The sequence below is a fragment of the Pleurodeles waltl genome, chromosome 3_1 (genome assembly GCF_031143425.1).
Source record: "Pleurodeles waltl isolate 20211129_DDA chromosome 3_1, aPleWal1.hap1.20221129, whole genome shotgun sequence".
NCBI classification, from domain to species: domain Eukaryota; kingdom Metazoa; phylum Chordata; class Amphibia; order Caudata; family Salamandridae; genus Pleurodeles; species Pleurodeles waltl.
Genome location: NC_090440.1, coordinates 636,524,246 through 636,549,623, shown reverse-complemented (window position 1 = coordinate 636,549,623; position 25,378 = coordinate 636,524,246). Strand labels below are relative to the sequence as shown.

Genomic DNA, 25,378 nt, shown 5'->3' with positions numbered 1-25,378 from the left:
CAATTCACAGCTGTTGAAGTAAACTACACATACTAAGGGTATCTAATCTCCCTTCAGCAACACTTGAACCAGCACTGCAGGCAATGTGAGTTTGATCTTTACTGACTTTTGCAGGAAGAGTTTTGGCAACTAAATGCAGAGGGCAGATGTATCAATAAAAACATTCAAAAGTAATGCTGCATACTGCTTTGTCATTTTTGAACGTTGAAAAATGATAGCATATGCAGAATGCCTTTAAAAAGGGTGGCATATTTTTGAAGTTTGCAGCAGGGCTTGCTCATGCTCTAAATGTTGTGGTCTAGTAACAATGGCAGCAGAACTGCTGGTACTGATCACTCAGTTGGCACGAGTATGCAGTTGTAGGTGAGCTGCTGGGGGATGAACTAAAGAAAATAACTCCTAAGGTTGAACTCCTCTGGTTACAGACTAACAAAGAGTAAGCAGGCAAACTATGGTTACTTAGCCCACCTGACCCTCTCAAGACTAACAATTGTCTAATATGCAGAGCCAAACACTAGGAACAAAGCCAGTACCCAAAGAGGGTTGATCTATTGCCCAATTGTATGTGTGCCATTCTGAACAGCTGAACCAATATGTGAATGCCTAATAAATTACTGGTGAGCTTACCTCTAAGCAATAATGTTTTATTTTTGAGACAACAAGAGGCTTGACTCACATAAATAGCAAGATTTCTGCACACAAAACAGATACAGCAAAAGACAGTAGTACAACCTTCCCTCACATCCAAAAACACACACTGCTCTGGCCAGAAACAATGCAAGGTTCCCTCGCATTCACTGAACATGGACAGAATATGGGCATGCACTGTAGCAGCAGTCCAAGCCTGTATGTAAGCACACACTTACCATGTGCAGCATACTGCAGTTCCCCGCACACAGACAGGTAGAAGATGGTCAGCAAAAGTGCAAGCTAAGACATCGCTACTACAAAACAGGAACCACTTGGGCAAAGCATCCGAGCTTATTTCAGGCACAGAATCCCCATAATTATTTATAAATGAGGGTGAGCCACTGAAGGCTCGAGCCAGATTCCATGGTTTGGTTCAGCTTGAGGACTCCTTGACCTCTCAAGCTCAAAAAGAGCTGAACTTTTATGTTGTGTCTGCTTCTTACCCACTATCTAACCTTATTCACCAAGAATGAAAGACAAAGCATTAAACTTTGATGTCAAACAGGAACGAGAAAGTGACACTAATCTAGTGGCTGAATTACACAGTGTGAAAACAGAATACCTATGATCAGTCCTGCCTTCTCCACTTGACAAAATTGTGTGATCCTATGCTATTGTTTTATTTTATCGTGCCTCCTATTTTTTCACTGACGTATGAAAAAAATGTAAAGTATGTGAGGAGGTATGCTGTACAAAAATCTCTCTTGTATTTGACTCAATTACGAAAATGCTTCTCTCTGTAAAATAAGAATATGGCCCACTGTATTACTTATAAGGTACATATGACAACTGACTTGCCCCTTAATTCGCTAATAGTATTGTCATCAGGGTGGGGGCATAAATGTTTCTAAATTCATGTTTAAAAACTACAACTTTTGGTAAATGCCTTGCGTCTGAGTGACATAATCAGATGTACTTAGGTGTGACCCATGTTGAAGAAATATACTTTTTGGAATTATGAAGACACTTCAAAACATCTTTACATAATATTTGTTGCACAATTTTCATTCCAAATATTTCAGTGGCTCATCTCGTACGGGGTTGTTAGAGCCAAGGAAGACCCGTGACTTGGCTCTCCCTGTTAACGTTTGTACTTACCCACCTCTAATACTGTATGGTGCATAACTTGCTTGAGTTTCCCCTCACTCAATATTTTGCTCTGGGTAGCAACATACTGTTTTCCAAGAACCTAAGATTCTGGCAAGCTGGCACGGGCCTCAGATAACTATTCCTACTTCAGGTTTTAATACGGAAGGATTGTGCATTAGTGACCCACAAGAAGTTGTTTTAAAGTTAACTGTGAATTGTTTTAGCATACAATGAAACAAAGTGCAAATAATTAATTATCCAAGTTCCAACACTCTGTCCAAAGTGGGTCTATGGTTTTTATTAACCACCATCATCTGCTTTCAAATTGTCAGGCTCAACACAGTGATTACTGTGACTTTCCTGCCTTCAGAAGCCACGCAGCAACATATGCATAACTTTTTCTTTGACCTCTGCTGGTGCAGGCAGGCATTACCAGAAGGAGTACTCTACATTTAAAAAAGTAAGAAGGCACACTACTCGGCCAGCCACTGTGTGTGCAAAGAAGCCTCTGCAATGCTCCTGCAGGGGCTTCAGTGGATGCTGCAGCTCAGAGTCTGACTCCTGCAGCTGAGGGAATCAGACAGAGTTAACATCAAGCTCCTACTGCTGTAAGAGCTTTTGTGGCCTAGTAGGCAGTGGTGCTCGAACATTTTTCAGACTAGTGGTGATGCCGTCAATGTTACATCAATAAAGTCATAGGATATCCAAAAATTCCACGCATCACACAAAGCACAAGTGTCGCAAATGAGCCACTCCCATTCAGCAGGAGATTGGTAAGGGTGCAGTATATCGCTGGTGTTCCATTTAGGAGTACAACATCACAAATATATTACTAAAGCGTGGTTTGGAAGTAAACTGTCATTTACAGACAGCACAATTTCCATTAGAATGACCACTAGATTTGCACAGGCATTCAGCTTTAGTGATAAAACTATACATCGAGAATGTGTGTAAATGTGTGGAAATGGGTTACAGCAAATAGTTGTCATTTGTGCATCACCAAGCAAAGAGTTGTGATTTGTTTTGATCCTATTACATTTTTCTTTCCAGCGCACTTCAGAATTAGAAAAATAAGTTCTTCATGTGTGCCTTTCTGTGTATTTATTTTGAAATATTTCTACAGTTCATTTAAATATAACATTTTGTTGTCTTAGAAGAAAACAACATCATACAGCCTTTCCTTTCACACAAGCAAGATTATCACATAGTTCACTTTGCAAAACTTTCAGTCTTTGCAGTAAGAGATAGAAAAGTGGTTTCCAAATTAAAAGAATAAGCAACGTTGCGTCAAAAACCCTGACCTCTTTATTTGAATATACGGGAAATGTGATAAGATAGAAACATGATTTAAAATCATATTTAATGTTTATTCATGTTTGGAAATTCATTGTGGTTATTTTGGGGGTACTGCAGCACCCCGCACTGCTACTTCCAATACCTATGCTAAAAGGGGCCCTCTTAGGGCTTTGAAGTTGGGTCCCCTCTCACCTCTGAGCCCCGGTGCATTGCACGGCTGCACCACTGGTGGCTAGGTGACTACACCCCTGCATCAAGCTCATCAAAAGTCAAAGGTAGAGCTTGATGGGTACCCCAACAAGCATGATGATGATGTGTCATCGATTGAAGAGTGGAGTAGCACAAATAAGTTACTCACCCCCTCTACTTAACCAGAAGGGAAGGTATTGCAGAAATAACATATGAAGAAAACACACTGATAGCACATTACAGATGGACCAAGTTTTCTGTAAATTCATAATGTTAATTGATTTTATAAATTATAAATATTGTGGATTACCCAACTTGGAAGCAATCCCAATTACATTCTATGAAACTCTTCATGGTTTGTCTCAACAGGGAACCCTCAGGATCACAATCATCCTCAAGGCGAGTGCCTTGATGTAATACTGTATCATACACTTAGGAACACTGGACCACAAAGTAATATTATTAAAAGAACCTGTTGTCAATAGTCATTCAGTCAGATCAACAAATGTATGCTGAATCTCTTTTGTGTAGTTACATTAAAGATGTCCAGGCACCTGTTTTGCTTGAAAAAAGGGTTATCGAGAACATGTGCCTATTAGGGTATACAAAAGAAGCCAAGGGGAACCTAACAAATGCTGATGTCAGGAATGTTCCATATGTTCAAGATTGACAACAGATGGTACTGTATTTTTGTTAACAGTCCTTCAGGATGAAAAATTACCCTCAGTAATAATTGATGGCATAACCTTAGTAATTGTGGTATTCAAGCCTTTGGTGTGCGAATTAGACATCCTCCTGCGAACATGAGTGTCACTCGTGCCAGTTGGAAGCATCAAAGCATCCTAATTTGTACTGGTGGGAGTGATATTTATGGTAGTAGTTGGAAAAAATACTGAATTGTGATAATTGAATCCTCAATATGAACAAGCCTAGAAAGTAAAGTGTGTTTCAAAATGTCAAACAGCCCTTTAAGAAAGCTCAGATCACAATTGAATATCCTATTATTTTGAATAATCAAAGCAGAAGGCCTCACTGAGCTTAACCTATGCAAAGGCACTGTTAAAATACCCACACACAGGACAACAGAATAAACATTTTCTCCCATGAGGATGGGCCATCTTGCACTATCAGGGCCAATATCATTAGTGGGCCTAGCTAGCACTAGCAGAACCCTATCAACAACAATCTGCTAAACTGCTTAATATTGGTTACATCTTCACTTAGTGGTCCCACAAGTTTGAGCAATATCCTGGCATCCTGCGGATCAGGTTCAATCAATCAATCAGAAATTTGTAGAGCGCACTACCCACCCGTAAGGGTCTCAAGGTGCTGTTGGGGGTCAGTACCCTATGCTTCAGTCAAAGAGCCAGGTTTTAATGTCCTTCCTGAATTGAGGTACTGATGGTGACTGCCTGAGGTAAAGAGGCAAGGTGTTCCAGCTCTTTGCTGTGAGGTAGGCAAAGGATCTTCCTCCAGCTGAGGTCTTCCATGTGTAGGGTACGGTGGCTAGTGCCTGTTGAGCGGAGCAGAGAGGTCTGGTGGGGGAGTAAAAGGTGATGCAGTGGCTGAGGTAGGTAGGCCCTAGGTCATAAAGAGCCTTGAATGCATGGATGAGGAGTTTGAGGCTGATCCTTTTCTCAAAGGGGAGCCAGTGGAGTTCTCTCAGGTGTATGGTGATGTGTTCATGGCAGGGGACGTCCAGGATGAGAATAGTTGAGGGGTTCTGGATGTGCTGCAGTTTCTTCAGATTCTTTTGAGTGGTGCTGGCATAGAGGGTGTTGCCATGGTCAAGTCAGCCGGTGACCAGGGAGAGTGTGGAAACAGGAGGATGCAACAGAGTTGACCTGGAGGGTCATGGCGAGAGATGAATCCAGGATGAAGCCAAGGTTGTGTGCATGGTTTGTTGGGGGTGGGGGTGCTAGTGTAACAGGCTACCAGGAGTCATCCCAGGCTGATGTGAAGGGTCCCAGGATGAGGATCCCGGTCTTGTCTGAGTTGAGCTTGAGGCAGCTCTCCTTCATCCAGGCAGCAACATCTTCCATCCTGTTATGGACGTCCTTCTTGGCAGTTGTAGGGTTTTTCGGTCAGTGAGATGATCAGCTGGGTGTTGTCAGCATAGGAGACGATGTTCAGTCTGTGGCTTCTGATGATGGATACGAGTGGGTCCATGTAAATGTTGAAGAGTGTGGGGCTCAGGGAGGAGCCCTGGGGTACACTGCAGCTGATTTCCGTAGGTTCTGACAGCTATGGCAGGAGTCTGACTCTCTGTGTTCTGCCGGTCAGGAAGGAGCGTATCCACTCTAGGGACTTGCCATGGATGCCAGCTGTGTAGAGTCTGGAGCAGAGGGTGTGATGGGAGAACGTGTTGAAGGCGGTTGGTAGGTCCTATAGCATAAGGGCTGCTGTTTGGCCGTGGTCAAGGAGCAAGCAGATGTCATCTATGGTGGCAAGGAGGGCGGTATCTGTGCTGTGGTTGCTACTAAAGCCTGATTGGGAGATTTCCAGGATGTTGTTATCCTCGACGTGTTTGCAGAGCTGTTCATTGATGTCCTTTTTCTGATGACCTTTGCTGAGAAAGGCAGCAGAGACATGGGGCGATAGTTCTTGAGATCCGGGGAGTAGGCCGTGGGTTTCTTCAGGAGCGGGTGGATGGTGGCATGCTTCCAGTCCTCGGGGAAGGTAGACATCTCCATGGAGCAGCAGAGAGTGTGGTGGAGCTAGGGGGCGATAAAAGTGGTGGCTTTGTTGAAAATGTGGTGGGGACAGGGACCAGTAGGGGATCCAGAGTGGCTGCTGCTCATGATGGTGCAGATCTTGTGCATTGTGAGGATGGTCCAGCAGTACAGGATCTGTAAAGGTTTGGAAGATCCGAGCTGCAGGGTTGTTGGTGGGCTCGGAGGGTCTTGGGGTCCAAAACAATTGTAGATGTCCTTGATTTTTCAATAGAAGAAGGTGGCTAGTCTGTCGCAGAGGTCCTGAAATGGAGGGATGTTTGCAGCTTCCGACTGGGGTTTGGCAAACTCTTTAACCAAGGCAAAGACCTCTTTGGTATTGTGTGCGGTGGAGCTGATACGGCCCTGCAGGGCAGCATTCCTAGTAGATCTGATGAGGTTGTGGTGGGATTTGATGGTGGATTTGAAGACCATGAGGTCCTCCAGGGACTTGCTGTTTCTCCATCTTTTTTCTAGCTGTCTGGAGGTGTGCCTAGAGTCCTGGAGTGTGGAGGAGAACCAGCTGGCCTTCTTGAGGTTGTCTTTACCTAAGGTCATTCGGAGCAGCGCTTGGTTGTTGGCACATTCGGAGATCCATTGGTGGAAGTTCTGTGCTCAGAGGTTTGCGTCGGTGGTGAGGGGAGGTATACAGCAGCCTAGTAATGTGTGTTCCTAGGATATATGTGGTTGTTGTTCTTTTTTCGATACAAAGGGACAGACAGTCTGCTTTGGGCTTTAGACCTCACAATAATGGCCAGAGGAATGGGCAGAGGAGTAGGTATCGCTGGTGCTGCAGGTACAGTGGCACCAGAGCACAGGGGTGTGAGGGCCCAACTGAATTCATATTATGGCTTATTTTTTTCTTGCATTAGGGCTAAGTGCACCCTTGCTGTTCCAGTATTGTTTTCGGCATCATACCAATGGCATAAGAGAGGAGCAATTAGAGCAGAGGAGGCACTTTTAGCCTTAGGCTTCAGAGAGATAGCAGAAAGGAGGATGGGAGGAGGGCTTTAACAATGGGGTAAAGACGACTTCCTGCTGCACAAGGCAGTAGGTCTCATTAGTGAAGCAGACAAAGTGGCACTGAGGTGCAGAAGTGTGAAGGGCCCACACATCATAATTATAACTGTCTTAATTTACAATGACGTGGAGAACATTAGGGATGAAGAGTGCAACAAATGAGAGCTCATTGTTTCTGAAAGGGACTGTCTATTTTCAAGACTGGAGTCATGGCCAGACATGGTGATGAAGTGGTGAAAGTGTCAGAGAGGACAGCTTGCTATTCAGAGCCATAGCTATCATTAGTGCAGAAGGTGCAGTTGCATTGGGACCCAAAAGAATGAGGACCTTCATTAATGAGAGCAGTGCATTTTGCTCAGTTCAATGTTTATATTTGTGTTTTTATGTGTTTGCCCTTTTATATGTCTCACATTCAGTGTAAACTGTGAGCTACTGAAAAGGCACCCTTATATTATCTCACAAGCCACACATCTTGTGCTAACCCCACCCTTCCCACTTCCCCAAGTCTTCCCATAAAGTTTTCTAGGGGGGGGGGGGCACTTCAAAACATTTTGGGTAAGGGCACTCAGAACAAAAATGTTTGGAGATCTCTGGGCTAGAGGACCTGAGGGGATGAGCAGAATGAGGCATGTGAAAAGAAAAGTAGAGGAAATAGTACATCCCTTGCATGAACTTACTTGAAATAAAGGTCTGATGTCAGCAGTAGAGGGCTACCTGATCAATATGAAACATTGTGAGATCAAAATGCTCCGCAGCCGAGACTAACACATGAATAGGGAGGAAAGCCAATTGATCAGGAGCAGGGAAGTGAGATAAACAACAAAGCTATCCAGTCATGAGGAAGGGTTGACCAAAAGCCTATTCTAAGTGTCTGACATGTACTAGAAATCATATGTATAGCTAAGACCTAATAAAAATGGGGGTAAGAAGGAATACATTTGAAAGACTGCAAAGTTGTCCATACTTCTACGGCATAGAAACGGATGTATGATGGAACAACTAATGCGTTTACAATGCATGCCTTTACAACTCAGTCCTTACCACGACCGCGTCTTTTCCATGCATGCCTCTGGCGCGCATGCCTTTACAATGTATTTAGTTGTAAAAGCATGTTTGGTAAAGTAACATCCATGGTAAATTCTCCTCCCCACCTCCCCCTAAACCTGACATCATACCCCACCTGCCCAAGCCCTTAAAACTGCCTCTTCCCACCCCTGCCCAGAGCCCTAACACCTGTGCCTACCCTGCCCTGTCCTAAAGCCTGTCCCAACCTTTCTTAAAAACTACCTGGACCCCTACCCTGCCCTAAACTATAAAACCTACCCTGGCCTAAAAACGACCCCACCTATCCTACAAACTACCCCTACCGCCTCCCTAAAGCGTAAAACCTACCCTGGCCTAAAAACTACCCTTCCCTGCCCTAAACATTACTCCCACCCTCATCCGAAACCTAAAACCTACCCGGCCCTGTCCTAAATGCTACCCAACACCCTACCCTAAACCCTAAAACCTACCCTGTCCTAAAAACTACCCCACCCTTTCCTAAAAACTACCCAAGCCCCCATCCTGAACCCTAAAACCTACCCTGCCCTAAAAACTATCCCAATCCTCTGCCTTCGCCCTAAACCCTAAAAGCTACCTTGCCCTGTCCCAAAACCTATCCCACCCAGTCCTAAAACTACCCAACCCCTTTCCTTAAAACCTACACTATCCAGTCCAAAAAACAACCCTAACCCCGTCCCACCCTAAACACTACAACGTACCATGCCCTAAAACCTACCCCGCTCTGTCCTAAAAACTACCTGACCCTCGCTCTAAACCCTAAAACCTACCTTACCCTAAAGCCTACCCCACCCTCTCCTAAAAACTACCCCGACCTCCCCCGAAAACCTACCCTACTCCTGTCCAAAAACCTACTCCACGCTGAAATACAAAAACTACTCAACTCCCTGCCCTAAACCCTAAAACCTACACTGTCCTGTCCTAAAAATTACCCCGACTCCTCGCCCTGCCCTAAAACTTACACTGACCTGTCCTAAAACCTACCCCACCCTGTCCTAAAAACTACTCTGACCCCCACCTTCACCCTGAATCCTAAAACCTACCCTTCCCCTGTCCTAAAACCTACCCTGCTCTGTCCTAAAAACTACCTGACCCCCGCTGTAAACCCTAAAACCTACCCTGTCCTAAACCCTACCCCACCCTGTCCTATAAACTACCCCGACCATTGCCTTCACCCTAAAACCTACCCTGCCCTAAAACCTACCCTGTTCTGTCCAAAAAACTACCTGACCCCTGCTCTAAACCCTAAAACCTACCCGGTCCTAAAACCTACCCCACCCTGTCCTAAAAACTACCCCAACCCCCGTCTTCACCCTAAATCCTAAAACCTACCCTGCCCGGTCCTAAAAACGACCCCATCCCATTGCCCGCCCTAAACCCTAAAACCTACCCGTCTACTGTCCTAAAACCTACCCCACTCTGTCCTCAAAACTACCAGACCCCGCACTAAACCCTAAAACCTACCCTGTTGTATAACCAACCCCACCCTGTCCTAAAAACGACCCTGTCCCCGCCTTCACCCTAAAACCTATCCTGTCGTACAACCAACCTCACCCCTTCATAAAAACTACCTTGACCCCCACCTTTACCCTAAAACCTACCCTACTCCTGTCCTAAAACCTACCCCAACCTGTCCTAAACACTACCCTGACCCCCGCTTTCACCCTAAACCCTACACAGGCCTGTCCCAAAATCTACCCTGTTCTGTCCTAAAAACTACCCTGACCCCCGCCTTCACCCTAAATCCTAAAGCCTACTCTGTCCTAAAACCTACCCTGCCCTGTCCTAAAAACTACCCCATCCCACCACCCCACCCTAAACCCTAAAACCTACCCTGCCCTGTCCTGAAACCTACCCCGATCCCCCTCCCTGTCCTAAAAACTACCACAAACCACGCCCCACTTACCTCTCTCCTCTGGTCGCTGCTCCTTCCTGCTTTCTTCCTTCCGCCCGTCTGTTCTCTCTACCGTTACCACACATATGCGTGGTAAACGCATGTGTAGTCAACGCATATGCTTGATAACGGCAGCATGGTCCATGCATATCGTTGCATTGACCGCATTATTAGTGCTGTTTCCCCATAGAAACAGCTCCCCAGGGTTGTGATGTCATCTGCTCTAAGATGTAGGGCCAGATGTAGCAAAGGATTTGCGCGTCGCAAACTGCGAAAATCGCCGTTTGCGAGGCGCAAATGCCTCTTTGCCATGCAGAAATGCATATTGCGAGTCGGGACCGACTCGCAATATGCATTTCAGAATCACAAATAGGAAGGGGTGTTCCCTTCCTATTTGCGATTCGGAGTGGTATGCAATACCATTTGCGACCGCATATGCGGTCGCAAATGGTGTTGCAGTTACCATCCACTTCAAGTGGATGGTAACCCACTCGCAAATTGGAAGGGGTCCCCATGGGACCCCTTCCAGTTTGTGAATAGACCCAAAACAATTTTTTCAGGGCAGGTAGTGGCCTGCCCTGAAAAAATACCGAAACTAAAGGTTTCGTTTTTTTTTGTAAGTGCAGCTCGTTTTCCTTTAAGGACGGGATACACTTAAAAAAAAATAAACTGCTTTATTTAAGAGCAGTCACGAACATGGAGGTCTGCTGACTACAGCAGGCCTCCATGTTTGCGAGTGCCTAGACTCGCTATGGGGCCACAATTTGCAACCCACCTCATTAATATTAATGAGGTGGGTCATTGCGACCCCATAGCGAGTCACAGACGGTGTCTGAGACACCGTTCTGCATTGCAAATTGCGACTTGCAATTTGCGAGTCGGAAGGACTCGCAAATTGCAAGTCGCAATTTGCAATTTTCCTGCATCTGGCCCGTAATCAGCAGATCGCAGGGTGGAAACCACCTGATCTAGCTCTAGTCCCCCACAGGCTCCAACAAGATTTTATTAAAAGTCAGAGTCATAGCTGAACCCTGAAGAAGCCTAAGTGGCAAATGGAGGGAATCTAAATAGATGGCTGCCATCTGAGTTACCTGAAATCTCTACTCAGGGAAAAAAGAAACACTTTAATGGAAACCCAAAAATCACTATGCAACATGCTAAATCCTTAAAGTGAGAATGGCTGCAGAATTTACTCTCCTCCTGATCCCATTGCCTTATGACAGCATCCTGCACCTGAAAGGGAGCTGACTCTATGGCACAACCGACTCAGAAACCAGATCGATAAAGCTGATCATAGCAAAGAAGGCTTTGAGATTAAATAAGTAAAAATTACACTTTTTTTGCTTGGAAGTGACAAATTAGCAACTAGAAGGACATTTTAATGTCAACTGGCATAAAAAAAAAACATTCATTTATTCATTCTTCATAAGGTGAACAAGTTGGGATATTGAATGTGTAACCTAAGTAGGCTTCTAATATGCCTCTTTAAAATGATGAGTTTTTAATAGAATCATATTAATCTCAATTTACTCTTTAACCTCCTCTTGTTATATTGTCGCTGCCAGCATTTAAGGAGAAACAATTACGCAGTGGAAATTAGCAGGAGAGTTTTAGAATGGTCTAAACAACTGAAATTTGCATTTCTCAGTATGATATACATACTGATTAAATATATGTCTTGGTTGTGTGTGATTACATTAGAAAATTTAGAGATCAGAAAGTATATTTTGCACTGTTACCTACACACCAAGTTTGTTTTCCATCTAAGGTTTACAATGAAACAAATGAGCCTCCCATTCTAATGATTATTTCAAATTAAGCCCTTCACGTACCTTTGATATTACATAACTACAGTCGCCATGGAATTTGTAGCGAGTCTCATCAAACGTGGTGATGTGAGAACCTCCTTCGATAAAGCATGTCCCAGAACAAGGTTTGTCCACACAATTCCACTGGCCATCTGCACAGGTACTGAAGGGTAAAAGTAGGATGGTAGTTAGTTACCAAGAGGTACGTTAGCTCTTTCTTCATATGCTTCCCTGCAGACCTTTAGTTCTCTTCTTCAATCTAAGGCAGTTTACAGGAGCAGTCCAACTAGAAAACCTAAAGGTCCAGATTTGGCTTGCTGTTCCTGAGCGCATTGAGTTGAGGTATAAGTGTAATAATACCTCTAAATCATTAAGCAATGTCTTTCTGGGGGGTCATTCACAGTGGGTGATGCTACTTTCTTACTGTTCTCTCTATGACAAGCTAATATTGGGAATTTGAAGCTAAGTATGCTATTACATAAGTGACATGGATTGTCAGGTTTCATCTATATTTATTTTATTTTCTGTGACAAAATCACATTCATTGAGATGTCTAAGGAAGTTTGTGCCATTACTGACATGACAATAGAGATAGACGTTATATGCTGTGGATCGCATTGGACACCTATCAATCAAATACATTAGGATGCAATCAAGATGTGACTCAAACTCAAATTCCACAAATTGCATATCACTGAGCAAGCTACCCTTTTTCATAGTTTTGCTTTAATTTTAGTCTTTGGGGGATAGTCACAAAGATTACAAACACTTGTGAGTAATTTACATGTGTAATTGTTCTTACTCTTTTGAGCAACTTTACTACTTTGAGCTATTCACAAAATCCAAATGTAAAGTTATTCAAAAGTGTAGACTTACTTGTCTCTTCCCCTGAAAAAGTGGGTGGAGCCAAACTTATGAGTGAAAGTTACTACTGTAAAAAACAAACAAAAAAAACAACAACAACAGTATGGCCAACCAATGGTACAGCAATAACCTCCCAGAGAAATCAATAGAGGTAAGGACCTAAAAAACAACTTCTTGTTAATTAAAGCTGAAGTAAATTAAATAATTTAAAATAGTTAAAAATACTTAAATACTTTTATCTCAATGTTAAAAAACATCCACAAATAATACATTTTAATTATTTTGGGGGTCATTACGAGTTTGGCAGTCAGAAACATCTGACTGCCAAACTCTTGATGAGGAGACCATCACGGTGCTGGCAGTCTCCCCACTGGCCCCATCACAACTTTCCCACTGGGTTGACGGGAAGAAATCAAGGTTCCCGCCTGTGAGCCCAGTGGGAAAGGTGCAGCGGCGTTGTTCCCAGCTCATAATTGAGCCAGCGACAATGTTGGAGCATGCAGGGTGACCAGCATCCATGAAATGCGCACTGTCTGCACAGCAGACAGTTCGCATTTTAAGGGTGCTGGGCAGGGGGACCACTGCACTGCCCATGCCCTGGACATGGGCAGTGCAGGGGCCCCGTGGCTCTCTGCACTTGTTCTCCACCAGCATTTTCATGGCGGTCAGATCGCAATGAAAAGGCTGGCGGAGAACAAGGTTATAATCAGCAGGGCGGTGCTGACTTCAGTGCCGCCCTGGCTGATCACAACCAAGTCTGTTGTCATCCCATCTGGATCAGAGATCCTGGCAGACAGCAGTCCGCTGGTGGTCAGACCACCAAGGTCATAATGTGGCAGTCAGACTTCCACAGCTGCGGCGGTCTGACTGCCACCGTGGGTCTGGTAGTGTTGAGACCGCCGGACTCGTAATCAGGCCCTAAATTATAAAATCTTTCAATGACCTTCTTTAATTAAAAAAAATGATAGATTTGTTTTTAATAAAAAAACATTAAATTACTGTTCATTATTTCTATATATCACTTTAAATATTTATTAAGGCATAATATTTTTGTACTTTATATGGGAATGTAGTTTTTTATTTAAACTTCAGAAAAAGAATTCTAGTTTATTTTAATATTTTGAAATTCATTAATCTTTAACTCAAAATAAAGATAATTATGCAGTTTTATTTTATTCTACATTTAAAATACATATAGAAACTTAATTTACAATAATATTTAACATAACAATGGTTATATTAATGTTTTCCAAGTTTACTACTTTTTTTACATTTTTAATATACTTTACCAATAGACACCAGATCTCCCTCTGGTAAAGTATAGGGAACTTAAAAAGCACAAATAAATTAGCTTAAAGTACAGCAACATTTGTGTTTATAAATTACAGCTTTAAATGTTGATACATTATCTTCCTTATACATGCATACCTTCTCGATTTGCTTACGTATCTATATATTTATTACTTAATTCCTACTGTAGAACAAGGGCAAAAACCTTTGACTCTCTCCAATGCACTACTCAATGTCTCACCCTTTATCTCTCTCAATATATCATCTACCACCACTCACTGACATCCCAAACCTCATTCTAATGCTATGATCTCCAAAATAACCCTTTCTAAACTCTTTCCGCCTCTATCCCTTCTTGGACCACCCAAAGCTCATTTTACTACTATGATTTCCCAATAACACTTTCTACACTCTTCCCTCTTCTATCCCTCCATTAGCCTATTCAATTCAATTACCAGACTTGCAAGTCCACTGCTCAAATTAACTCATATTTCCCTACACTAATCCACCACTAATCCTTTTTGGGTTCTGGTGTGTTGTGCTACTCGCCAAAAAGTGTTTGGATGCCTCATCAGGGGTATAAATAAATATAATTACAATTAAACTTTGTCTTTTACAGAGTTACATTTGATTGCAGAAGTTCCCCGGGGTACAATATGGGAAATTTTTTTAAACAATGAAAAAAATTCTTGCAAATATTCATGAGAATTTTTTTCAGATATTTACTGTAAATGTAGAGCAAAATAAAAAAAATGCTACAGAACTATTAACGCAATTTCAAAATAATAATTAAATTCATTAAATATGTTAAAATAAATTAAACATATTTTGCTCAAATTTAAAGTTAAGAATAATTTCCCATTTAAAATAAAAACACTATTATCTATTAGTAGATATGAAAAATGGTGTATTTAAGTGTTCAAAAGTACTGTAATTATATTTTATTGAAATGTAATCTTACATTCATTTTCATGGGAAACGGTTAAGATATTTTATAATTAAATAAGAAATGTGTATTATTTTTATATTAGTACATTTTTACATATTTGTTCCCTTTTTGACTGTAATACCTTTAAAAGGGCAGTTTGTAAATAGCAATGGGCTTACTCTTGTGCATGGGTACACAACCCTTCCCTAAACCCCTCTCCTTTAGCTGTGAGTATTCCTAATTTTTCAATGACTCCCCTCATCCCTCCTACTTTTAATACTAAAACTTATAATTACTTGTGCAGAGACTCTTCAGTGAGGGCAGAGATCTCAGCGCAGAAAAAGAAAGGACTTGTGGAGACAGAAACTCAGCACATATGTTTGCAAATAAAATGTTGTAATATGTTTGTAATACTATTGTATTACTACAAAATAAAGGGCCTCATTACGAGGTCAGCTGCATGGTAAGAAGACCTCCGAAGTCCCGAAGGTCTAAACCGTGGGAAAGGTGCAGCAGCATTCTTGAAACGCGCACTGTATGCACAGGAGACAGTGCACATTTCAAGGGTGCTGGGCAGGGGGACTCCTTTACTGCACATGCCACAGGCATGGGCAGTACAGGAACACCCCGTACCCCCTGCGCTTGTTCTCTGCCAGCCATTTAATGGCTGTCAGACCTCCATGAAAAGGCTGGTGGGGAACTAGGTTGTAAACAGCAGGGTGGTGCTGAGTTCAGCGACTCCCTGGCTGATTACAACCAAGACTGCCATCACCCCGTTGGGATCTTGGATCCTAGCGGGCATGGCGGTCGGCTCATTGGTCCGTCTTCCAACCTTTCAATGTGTTGGATGGACTGCCACAGCCAAGCAATCAGGCCCAAAGTCTGTTACAGACCCCTAAGGTCTCAATCTAAGAGGCATGCTTTAATAATGTTTTCATTGCATTCTTTCATACTCTGTAAAATGAAAGTGAATTGATTCAGCAGATTATTTCACTCAAGTGGGCTTCATTTTCCAATAATCTTTAAAGTAAAAGGTGCCACCTCAAATATTTTGGTAGCAGGAAGCACAGACGTACCATTTTCGACATGCAGTTGTGTAAGACATTCCAGGACGGTAAGTTTCTCCATTGTATGTGCAGGAACATTGTGCGTGGGGAATGCAACCACGATTATCAATGTCATCCAGAATAGTACCTAAGGTGAACACAAAATATGAGCTTCAAATACACCGAAGTCAGAAAGAAAGAAAGGATTCCAGATGTGTGTGAGATGTTAAATAATATGGATGCCTAAAGTCTGCTGCCTCTGCTCAGCGACTGAGAATGAGATGATCACTACTGAAGAAAACTACTCTTTCTTTTGCTTGCCACATGAGGTGCAAAATGGCAAGCATAAATGGTGAGAGCTTATATGTACCATGCAGTTTATCAGACAAATTATGCATTAAAAACAAAACATAGCTTATTTTAAAGCGCTAAACAAATTCTGAAACGGCTTCCAAATACTCAACAATGAAGTCCACAAGAAAGGAACAATCAAAATAAGAAGGTCTTGACTACTTCAAAAAATCATTTGCATCTTGAATAGAATGGAGCAGTCAAGTCTACATTGTCCTACATGAAAGTAGAAATTTACCTACAGATCACAGATTACCAGCTGTCAAGATTTCCTCAAGTGATAGACTGGGAAAGAGACACAAGTGCAAGACTGTTTGATTCTGTCTGAGACTTACATAACAAACTGGGATTTTGGAGGCCGAGCAAGACCACCTCTTTCCAGTTTGCTTACAAGAAAACACAGAGGGTCAAAACAAGCAGCTCCAGGTGAGAGCCAGGAGAGGTAGCACTGCATCCCCTGGTTACTTTTACAACGATAAAAACTAGCAATTGATGCGTGGCAACTTTTGGCTTGTTGTATGACCTTGTAGTGTGGTCAGTTTTACGTATATTTTGCGCATTAGCTTCAGGCTTTAGGCCTCTGTGCACTTTGCCCTAAATATATTTTATTCATTTGCTAACAGCTTAGAGCCTCTGTGCCCTTTACTCTAAATGCTTTTTATTAGGCTTCGTACTGTTATTTTTCAGAATAGCCAGTTCTACGGTGTTGTTTTTTATTCATATCACACTGTTTTGCCTACTTCAGCACTGGAGTTCATAACATATTCACTCTGTGCTTCAGTCAAGGATACAGTCTGGTACATTGCCGATAGACGTGGTAGGAGTTTAGACTTGCCATTCCTGCGTAGGGACATTTTGTGATCACGATGACATGTTAGTTATAAAATCACTTCCTTGTCCCAATACATGCAAGAGGGAGATTCCAACCAGGGAACCACAACTAGACGCTGACTGCCTCGTTGCAGATGCTGAACCAGATCACAGGCCTTTGCTCAGGTATGAGTGTGTCCGTCTCCCTAGTGATACAGAAAGGCAAGCTAGAAGCTTAACATGCTGTGCTCTAAATAGAACAAGCAGAGGGAGAGTAGAAATGGTTAGGAATTATGATAGCGTTATTCTTACGTTTTACTCTCCTGGTTACTATATCAATCCTACTATGTTGTATTGTTCTGGTTATTGCGGCTCACGCCTTAATATCTAAAATACAGTCGTTTTATTAAAACATTCTATAAAACTTATACTGTCTTTGTCATTTGTATATGAGACCATATTGTGAATGAGAGAGTTGGTTTGGATCTGAGTGACCACGACTTCCCTGAGAAGTTCCAAAGATGTCATGCGCTCGGTTGCCCAATCATCTCTTCCCCGTGGGAGAAATGAGGCACTGCTAGTTAGCCGGAGCAAAAACCGGATTTATGGTGACAGAGTTCCTTACACGTGGGTCAGACTCAGTCCCCCACACCGTTATCGATCCTGCTGCCTAGAAATCCAGTAGTCTCATTTAGGATAATGAGAGCCCACGTGACAACCTCTGCTCTTGTTTAGTTCATCAGCAAATTGCATTCACTCCACATTTGTTCTTTTGTTTCCTTCCCCAGTTTGTGTTTTTCCTGATCCCCTGTTGCCTTGCCTTTCTTCCTCTGATAGAATCCTGCACTTCATTATCCATGGTCGATTTAATTTCATCACTACAGCTACTTTACTCAATTGTTCTTCTAGTGCTTCTGGGCCACCAAACGTTTCCTGTTACCGTCAGAGCTCATTATTGTCATCTCCTCTGAAGTACCCAGTGAGGCCAAACGGCCTTCTCTTCTTTGATATGCTTTCATGTGTGTCTTGTCTACATTGATTTTCATTGTCCCACTTCTTATTACAGGCCTGTCAGCCCCGACTTTGAGATCGCTCATTACAATGCCAGCCATCCGGACATGTGGAGGGATTCATCTGTGATGTGTCATCTCTGACATGGTGTGTTTCTCTATTATCTTCCTTACCCCTTATACGCCTCTTGCCCTGTTCTGAACCGGTCTGGAAGGTTAATCTAACATCCCACCTCTCAGAAAGTCTGTTTTTGGAAATTGGTGTATTAAGTCTGAGTACGGAGCCTGACTCCCTCTCTTGGAAATGGGCACATTTTTTACAGTTGCCAGGCCATTAATGGGCATTGATTCAGACAATCACATTAATAAGATTCAGAGTGAGTTAAAGATGAGTCGCAAACTACAAATCTTGGGCCACATGTACCAAAATCCGAATTTGCGACTCTCAAATTGCGAGTCTGAGCGACTCGCAATTTGAGAGTCGCAAACCCAGATGCTGGACAGTGTCCCTGACACCATTTGCGAATCAGAAGGGGGTCGCAAAGACCCACCTCATTAATATTAATGAGTTGGGTCGCAATTCGCGACCCCCTTCTGATTCGCAGCACTCACAGGGATGGTGGCCTGCTGGAGACAGCAGACCACCATGTCTGTGACTGCTTTCGAATAAAGCAGTTTTTTTTTTGTATTGCAGCCCGTTTTCATTAAAGGAAAACGAGTTGCAACACAAACGAAAAAATGAAACGTTTGTGTTTCATTTTTTCAGAGCAGGCAGCCTGCTCTGAAAATTTTTTTTCAGGGACATTAATAAAGGGGGAGGGGTCCCATGGGGACCACTTCCCTTTTGTAAATCGGTTAGCACCCATTTGAAATGGGTGCTAACTGCGAATTGCTATGCGACCGCGGTCACAAAGCAATTCTACATCGCGATGCGAATCGCAAATAGGAAGGAGAACACCCCTTCCTATTTGCGAGTCGCATTCCCATTTTGCGAGTCGGTAACTAGGTTACCGACTCGCAAAATGGGAATGAGCATCGCAATGTACGTTTTGTATGGCGCAAACAGCGAAATTCGCTGTTTGCACCATGAAAAACACCTGCTACATCTGGCCCCTTTTTTTTAAAACAAGATTAACCTCTTAGTACAGAGCCCATCTTTGGAGACAGTAGAAACGTCCACTATAGCAGTGGGTGAAAATGCTGGGGATTCAATTTCTAGGCACAGTTCACCTCCGTTATCTGGCCTTACAACACTAGTCATATTCAGGAGATGTTTGAAAACTTCAGTCTTTCTTTGTTCAGTAAAAACGAAATTTTTTAAACTGAATTAATCCGCTCCAGACATATTGATCTAAGGTTATGTCATCCTCTCTCTCTTATCTAAAGATGCACTTGCTTGGGCCCCGGACTTACTTAATGGAGATAGCTCATGAATAAAACTCTATTCAGTTCAATGACCCATTACGCTTCTAATACCTATGGAGATTTTTTCATTAGAAGGGTAGCATGTATAAAAAAAAGAATATCATGTCATACAAATCCCAAAAATGTAATAAGGAAAGAGAGCGAAGGGGCTTTGAATGATTATAGAACTTCTATAGAAAATACCATACAAAGTCTACTTGTTGAGCTTCATAGCTTTTTCAGCACTAAGGGCCCAATGAGCAAAGCTACTTTGCGATCAAACACAAACCCTGCGGTTTGCAAAATCACAGAATTTAGGATTGAGAAATAGCAGTTTTCTATTTACTATTTATATCAATTTATATACGAACCGTAAAAATGGATCAAACATTGCAATTATATTAACAACACTAGTTCTTTGTTGATTATAAAACATTTAATAATTTAAATGGAAGTCTGAGAAAAAAATAGAATGCTTAGTGGACTAAAAAATACACGGCATGCGCTTGCCATTATGAGGGTGATTATGGTACATCGTCCCCATCTGTTTGCCTCTTTGTTTTGTTCTGGAGATTGCCTTATACTGAGACCAGTCTGCAATGGTGGTTGCCACAACATTCAGCTTTCCATTCGTGTACATGGGACGCTGATCTGAAATGTGCGCCATCACAAACTGGTTAAACATTTCCTCCTCAGTGCTCAATGGTTCTCTTTGTCAAATTAGGGGGACACTGCGCAAATGGACGGCAGGACATACGCAGCAAAACCAAAAGCAGGTCTTGCTGCATTTCCAAGGGGTGTTCATGAAACTGATAATTCTTTGAAAACTCAATGGTTGATCTCTTATTATTTTAGGAAATGCATTAAAGTTTTTTGAGAATTGTAACACGCATTTGCGACATAGTTATCAATGAAAATTGGTATGAAAATCGATGGGAAGAGCGTGAATCAGTTTAAAGATTAAGCTACCTGGAGGACAGAAGCATCCTTGCACACAGTGCTCATCGCAGAGGTCAGTGCGCTCACGGTTGGAGCAGGCATTCTTACAGGGGGAGCCACATTCCTGGTATTGCATGGTGTCAGGGCACTGCTTGACTAGAAGTTAAAAAATAAAAAGTAAATGTTATCAAAGGATGTAATTATAGCGATTAAAACATATTTTATTATTCATTCCAAGTCAGACGAGGAAACCAAACAGAGGTGAACAATGATGAAGTAATTGCCTACTGCACTTATTACAACATCACTGGATGCCAATAGTTATCAGAAACTATGGAATAGTTAGCCTCTCATGGACCAGTAAGCCTCTCATGGACCAGTAAGCCTCTTGCATCCTTCAATCTTGTACCGATTCGCATTCTTGAACAAGTGAAGCTCTTGTAAGTTCTACCTTTGACTTTGAATGAATGGACTGCGTTTGTTTTTTACTTTATTTACCTTTAGTAGCCTAATAAAAACCCCACTATCTTCATCTCATGCAAAACTAGATGCGACCTAATTATAAGTAATCAATTATAATGCTTCACTAATGTTGCTCTCTCAGGGTTCGCTTTCCCCACATTCTCACCAACGTTATGATCTTCTATCATTAAAACAATGTCAATCTACCACGGAGTGCATTACTACTATTGTCATGTGCTTGTGCACCTGGAGGGAGGAGGTGAATAGCCTTTCCCATATGGTATATTATACCCGACCTATGACTCCAGATATTTGTACCTGATGACTATACAGCACTATCGAATTTTTATATACTTTAAACGTTCTTTGTTATGCATTTGTTAGAAATTAGGTCTTTAGTTGGCAGTCAGGTTACCCCCTGTCCAAGCAAGGACCCTCACTCTAGCTAGGGTAAGTCACACACAATCAAAATTATCCTGTGCCTAGCTTGGCACTGAGCAGTCAGGCTTAACTTAGAAGGCAATGTGTAAAGTATTTGTGCAATAAATCATACAATACCACAATATAGCACCACAAAAATATACCACACAGTGTTTAGAAAAATATAATATTTTTCTGGATAAATGCAGGTCAAAACGATTAAAATGCAATAAGTGTATGTTGAGATATCACTGTAAAAGTGATATAAAGTGTCTTTAGTCTTTTAAAAGCAATCAAAGTCTCTTTCAAGCACAAAGTACCTGGTTTGCGTGAAAAATCTCCAGAAAAAGAACCGCAGAGGAGGAGATGCGTGGTAACAAAGGGGTGTGCGTTGATTTCTTGGTCTGCACACAGCAATGCGTCATTTAGTTTTCACGTAGGGACGGCTGTGCATCGCTTTCCGGCCCTCGGTCGTGGATCCTCTTCCGGTTGCGGGGTTTTCAGATGCCCCGGAACGATGTGTGGATTTCCTGCACTGGCAGGACGAAGTCACAGGAGCTGCGTCGATTCGGTGGGCGTTGTGTCAAATTTTCTACTGCACGGCAGGCGCTGCGTCGATTTCTCTCTGGAAGTCGGGCTGTGCCATTCCGGCTCAGCTGTGCGTCGATCCAGTGGGCAGTTTGTCGAATTTCCAGTCGCTACGCTGGTGCTGCGTTGATCTTCTTGATGCAAAGTCGGGCTGCATCATTCCGGTCCGGCGTGCAGTGAAATTTTCACCGCAGTGCAGGCTGTGCATTCTTTCTGGCAGGCTGTGCGTTGAATTTTGCTGCACAAGGAGTCCTTCTTGTAGAGATGAAGTCTTTTTGGTCCTGAGACTTCAGGGAACAGGAGGCAAGCTCTGTCCAAGCCCTTGGAAGGAACTTCTTCACCACAGCCAGAGAGCAGCAAGGCAGCATGACAACAGCAAGGCAGCAGTCCTTCACAGAAAGCAGACAGGTGAGTCCTTTGGGCAGCCACACAGGTCTTCTTGGCAGGATGCAGGTTCTGGTTCAGGTTTCTTCTCCAGTAAGTGTCTGAGTTGGTAGGGGCAGGGGCCCTGTTTAAACACCCATTTGTGCCTTTGAAGTGGGGGAGACTTCAAAGAGTGGCTTAGAAGTGCACAAGGTGCCCTTTCAGTTCAATCCTGTCTGCCAGGGTCCCAGTAGGAGGTGTGGCAGGCCTTTGTGTGAGGGCAGGCTACTGTCCTTTGACGTGCAAGTGTCAGGCTCTCCACCCTCCTAGCCCAGGAAGACCCATTCAAAATGCAGATGTATGCAAGTGAGGCTGAGTATCCTGTGTTTGGGGTGTGTCTGAGTGAATGCACAAAGGAGCTGTCAACTAAAAAACTAAACCCAGCCAGACGTGGTCTGTAAGGCACAGAAGGATTTAAGTGCAAAAAAATGCTCACTTTCTAAAAGTGGCATTTCTAAAATAGTAATATTAAATCCAACTTCACCAGTCAACAGGATTTTGTTACACTATTCTGGCCATACTAAATATGATCTTCCTACTCCTTTCAGATCAGCAGCTACCACTCAAACAATATATGACGGCAGCCCCAATTTTAGTCTATGAAGGGAGCAGGCCTCACAGCAGTGTAAAAACGAATTTAGGAGTTTTACACTGCCAGGACATGTAAACTACACAGATACATGTCCTGCGTTTTGCCTACACAGCACCCTGCCCTATGGGTTACCTAAGGCATACCTTAGGGGTGACTTATACTGTATGTAGAAAAAGGGGAGTTTTAGGCTTAGTAAGTACTTTTAAATGCCAAGCCGAATTTGGCAGTGAAACTGCACACACAGGCCTTGCAATGGCAGGCCTGAGACAAGGTTAAGGGGCTACTTAAGTGGGTGGCACGACTAGTGCTGCAGGCCCACTAGTAGCGTTTAATCTACAGGCCCTGGGCACATGTAGTGCACTCTACTAGGGACTTATAAGTAAACTAAATAGTCAAATTGGGTATGACCCAATGTTACCATGTTTAAAGGGAGAGAGCATATGCACTTTAGCCCTGGTTAGCAGTGGTAAAGTGCGCAGTCTTAAAACCAGAAAAAACAGTATCTAAAAAGTGGAAGGAGGCAGGCAGAAAGTTAGGGGTGACCACCCTAAGGCTGTCAAGTCTAACAGCATCTACATTAAGAAAATGTTGTGTATTGTTAACAAAAATTGCATTCCATGATTCATTAAGTTGCTCCTCAATTGTAGGTCTGCACTTACGTTTGTATTTTAGGGCAATAAATCCAATGAGCTGGTTTTCTAATGGTTGACTTATGTGTGGACAATCTGATGCCAAGACAAGAAGCTAGCATTATGCCTTTTATTTATCACTTCAAAGCAGCATATCGTTAAAGCTCTAAATTGGAATAAACTATTACAAAATAAACAAAAAGAACTTTCAGTCCATAAAACTCCCCAGCACTGCCCACTCCTCCTCTTTAGTTTGCTGCTTCTGAGCAGATAAGTATATGTCCAGGATCTTGCCTTTCAAATCACATGTAGATATATATTCACTTAAAAAACGGTTATCCTCGCCATGCACAGTTTTTTGTAAAAGACGTTACTGCAAGTATTACATGGATATTATCAATGATGTTATCAAAGATGTCCTGAGTACTGTAATTTGTGGGGCAATTAGCAGTGCATGGTGAGGGCACGAGTTATAGTTGCTTGAAGTGACTCTAACTATAACTGGTGAATTTCTACGGTTTCGTTCATTTAAAATGTGACCCTAACTATAACTTCCCTGTAACCTTTATTTTTTCAGATTAATTTCTATGTTATTTTTTAAAATTCTATTTCCTAACTATAACGTCCCTTTAACCTTTGTTTTCTTTAGTGAATGTATATGGTTTTTCTAATGTATAGTAATTTTTCATTTACATTAATCCAACTAACACAGTGCACAGCCTTCGGCGGTGCACGGCGGCAGTTGGCCACTGGGCCTGGCCTCTGGCCAAGCCCTGAGACCAACCCCTGTAAGCACCCAACCTTGCACTGTGCACGGCCTTCACCCGTGCGCAGCAGAGGTTGCCAGTAAGACCTGGCCTGCAGCCAGGCCCTGCGGCCAAACCCCCCTAACCACCAAATCCCATTCTGTACACAGCTCTTTGGCCGTGCGCAGCTGGAGTTGACCCCAGCCTCTCTGGCTGTGAAAATAGGTGTAAGAGGGTGTATCTGTAGGTGAGAGTGGCTGTGAGAGTGTCTGTCTTGTTGTGAGACTGCATACATCAGTGTTTTACTGGATGCGTCAGTGTGTGTGTGGGTCTGTGAGTGGGTGCATGAGGGTGTCAGTGGGTCTGTGAGTGGGTGTGTGTGAGTCTGAGTGAGTTTGTGAGTGGGTGCGTAACTATCTGAGTGCAACTGTGAGTGGGTGCACAAGGGACTGAGTGGGTCTGTGAGTGGATGCTTGAGTGTCTGAGAGGGTGTGGGAGAACAGGATTGAAAAAGAGAGAGAGAGAGAGAGGGAGAGAGAAAAAGAGAGAGACTTTTTAGGCCTTGATGTATGACATAATTAGAATGGGATATTTCTGCAAAATTTAAAGACAAATGTACTTGTCATTTTATAACAGTGAGATCACCTTTCATATAAGCCATTCATTTTTTATTAAAAATAAATAATTAAATGAGGAAAATGAGTCCGGCTGGACTCGAACCCTAAATGATCAGTGTGAAGTTCTGTAACCTTCACACTGAGATATTCAAGTCTGTATTTGTTTCTACATTTTTTAAGCCCTTTATGGGCTATTTGGGATTGTGGGTACCCCTCGAGGGCTTCATCGCAGTCCCTACAGATTCTTTTTTAATTTTTTAATCTGTCCTTTACAGGCTATCCGGGACCGTGAGGGAGGCTTCCCCCTTGGTCCCATTGCTTCAGCAAGCAAGGAGCTTCATCTCTGTTCCTAAAGTCTGCTGTCTGACAGCAGGACCTGCTTTCAAGCCCTGGGATATGTCCCTTTGGGACCCCACTACCAGAGCTAAGGAGTCAGGGTGTCTGTACCCTTTCTTTTTTTTTTGTTTTTTTTTTCTTGGACTCAGCTGCTGATCCCAATC

General features: G+C 42.8%; 1 protein-coding gene across 1 annotated transcript in view; it reads right to left on the bottom strand.

Annotated features, from left to right (window-relative positions):
• The window catches only part of LOC138284406 (mucin-2-like), a 1,072,535-nt gene that overhangs the window by 847,331 nt on the left and 199,826 nt on the right, over positions 1–25,378 (bottom strand). Inside the window, exons 8-10 of the mRNA XM_069223143.1 lie at positions 20,432–20,557; positions 15,918–16,035; positions 11,784–11,922 (exon numbers count right to left, since the gene is read on the bottom strand). Coding sequence (XP_069079244.1) covers positions 11,784–11,922; positions 15,918–16,035; positions 20,432–20,557 — 383 coding nt within the window. The remainder of the gene's footprint in view (positions 1–11,783; positions 11,923–15,917; positions 16,036–20,431; positions 20,558–25,378) is intronic.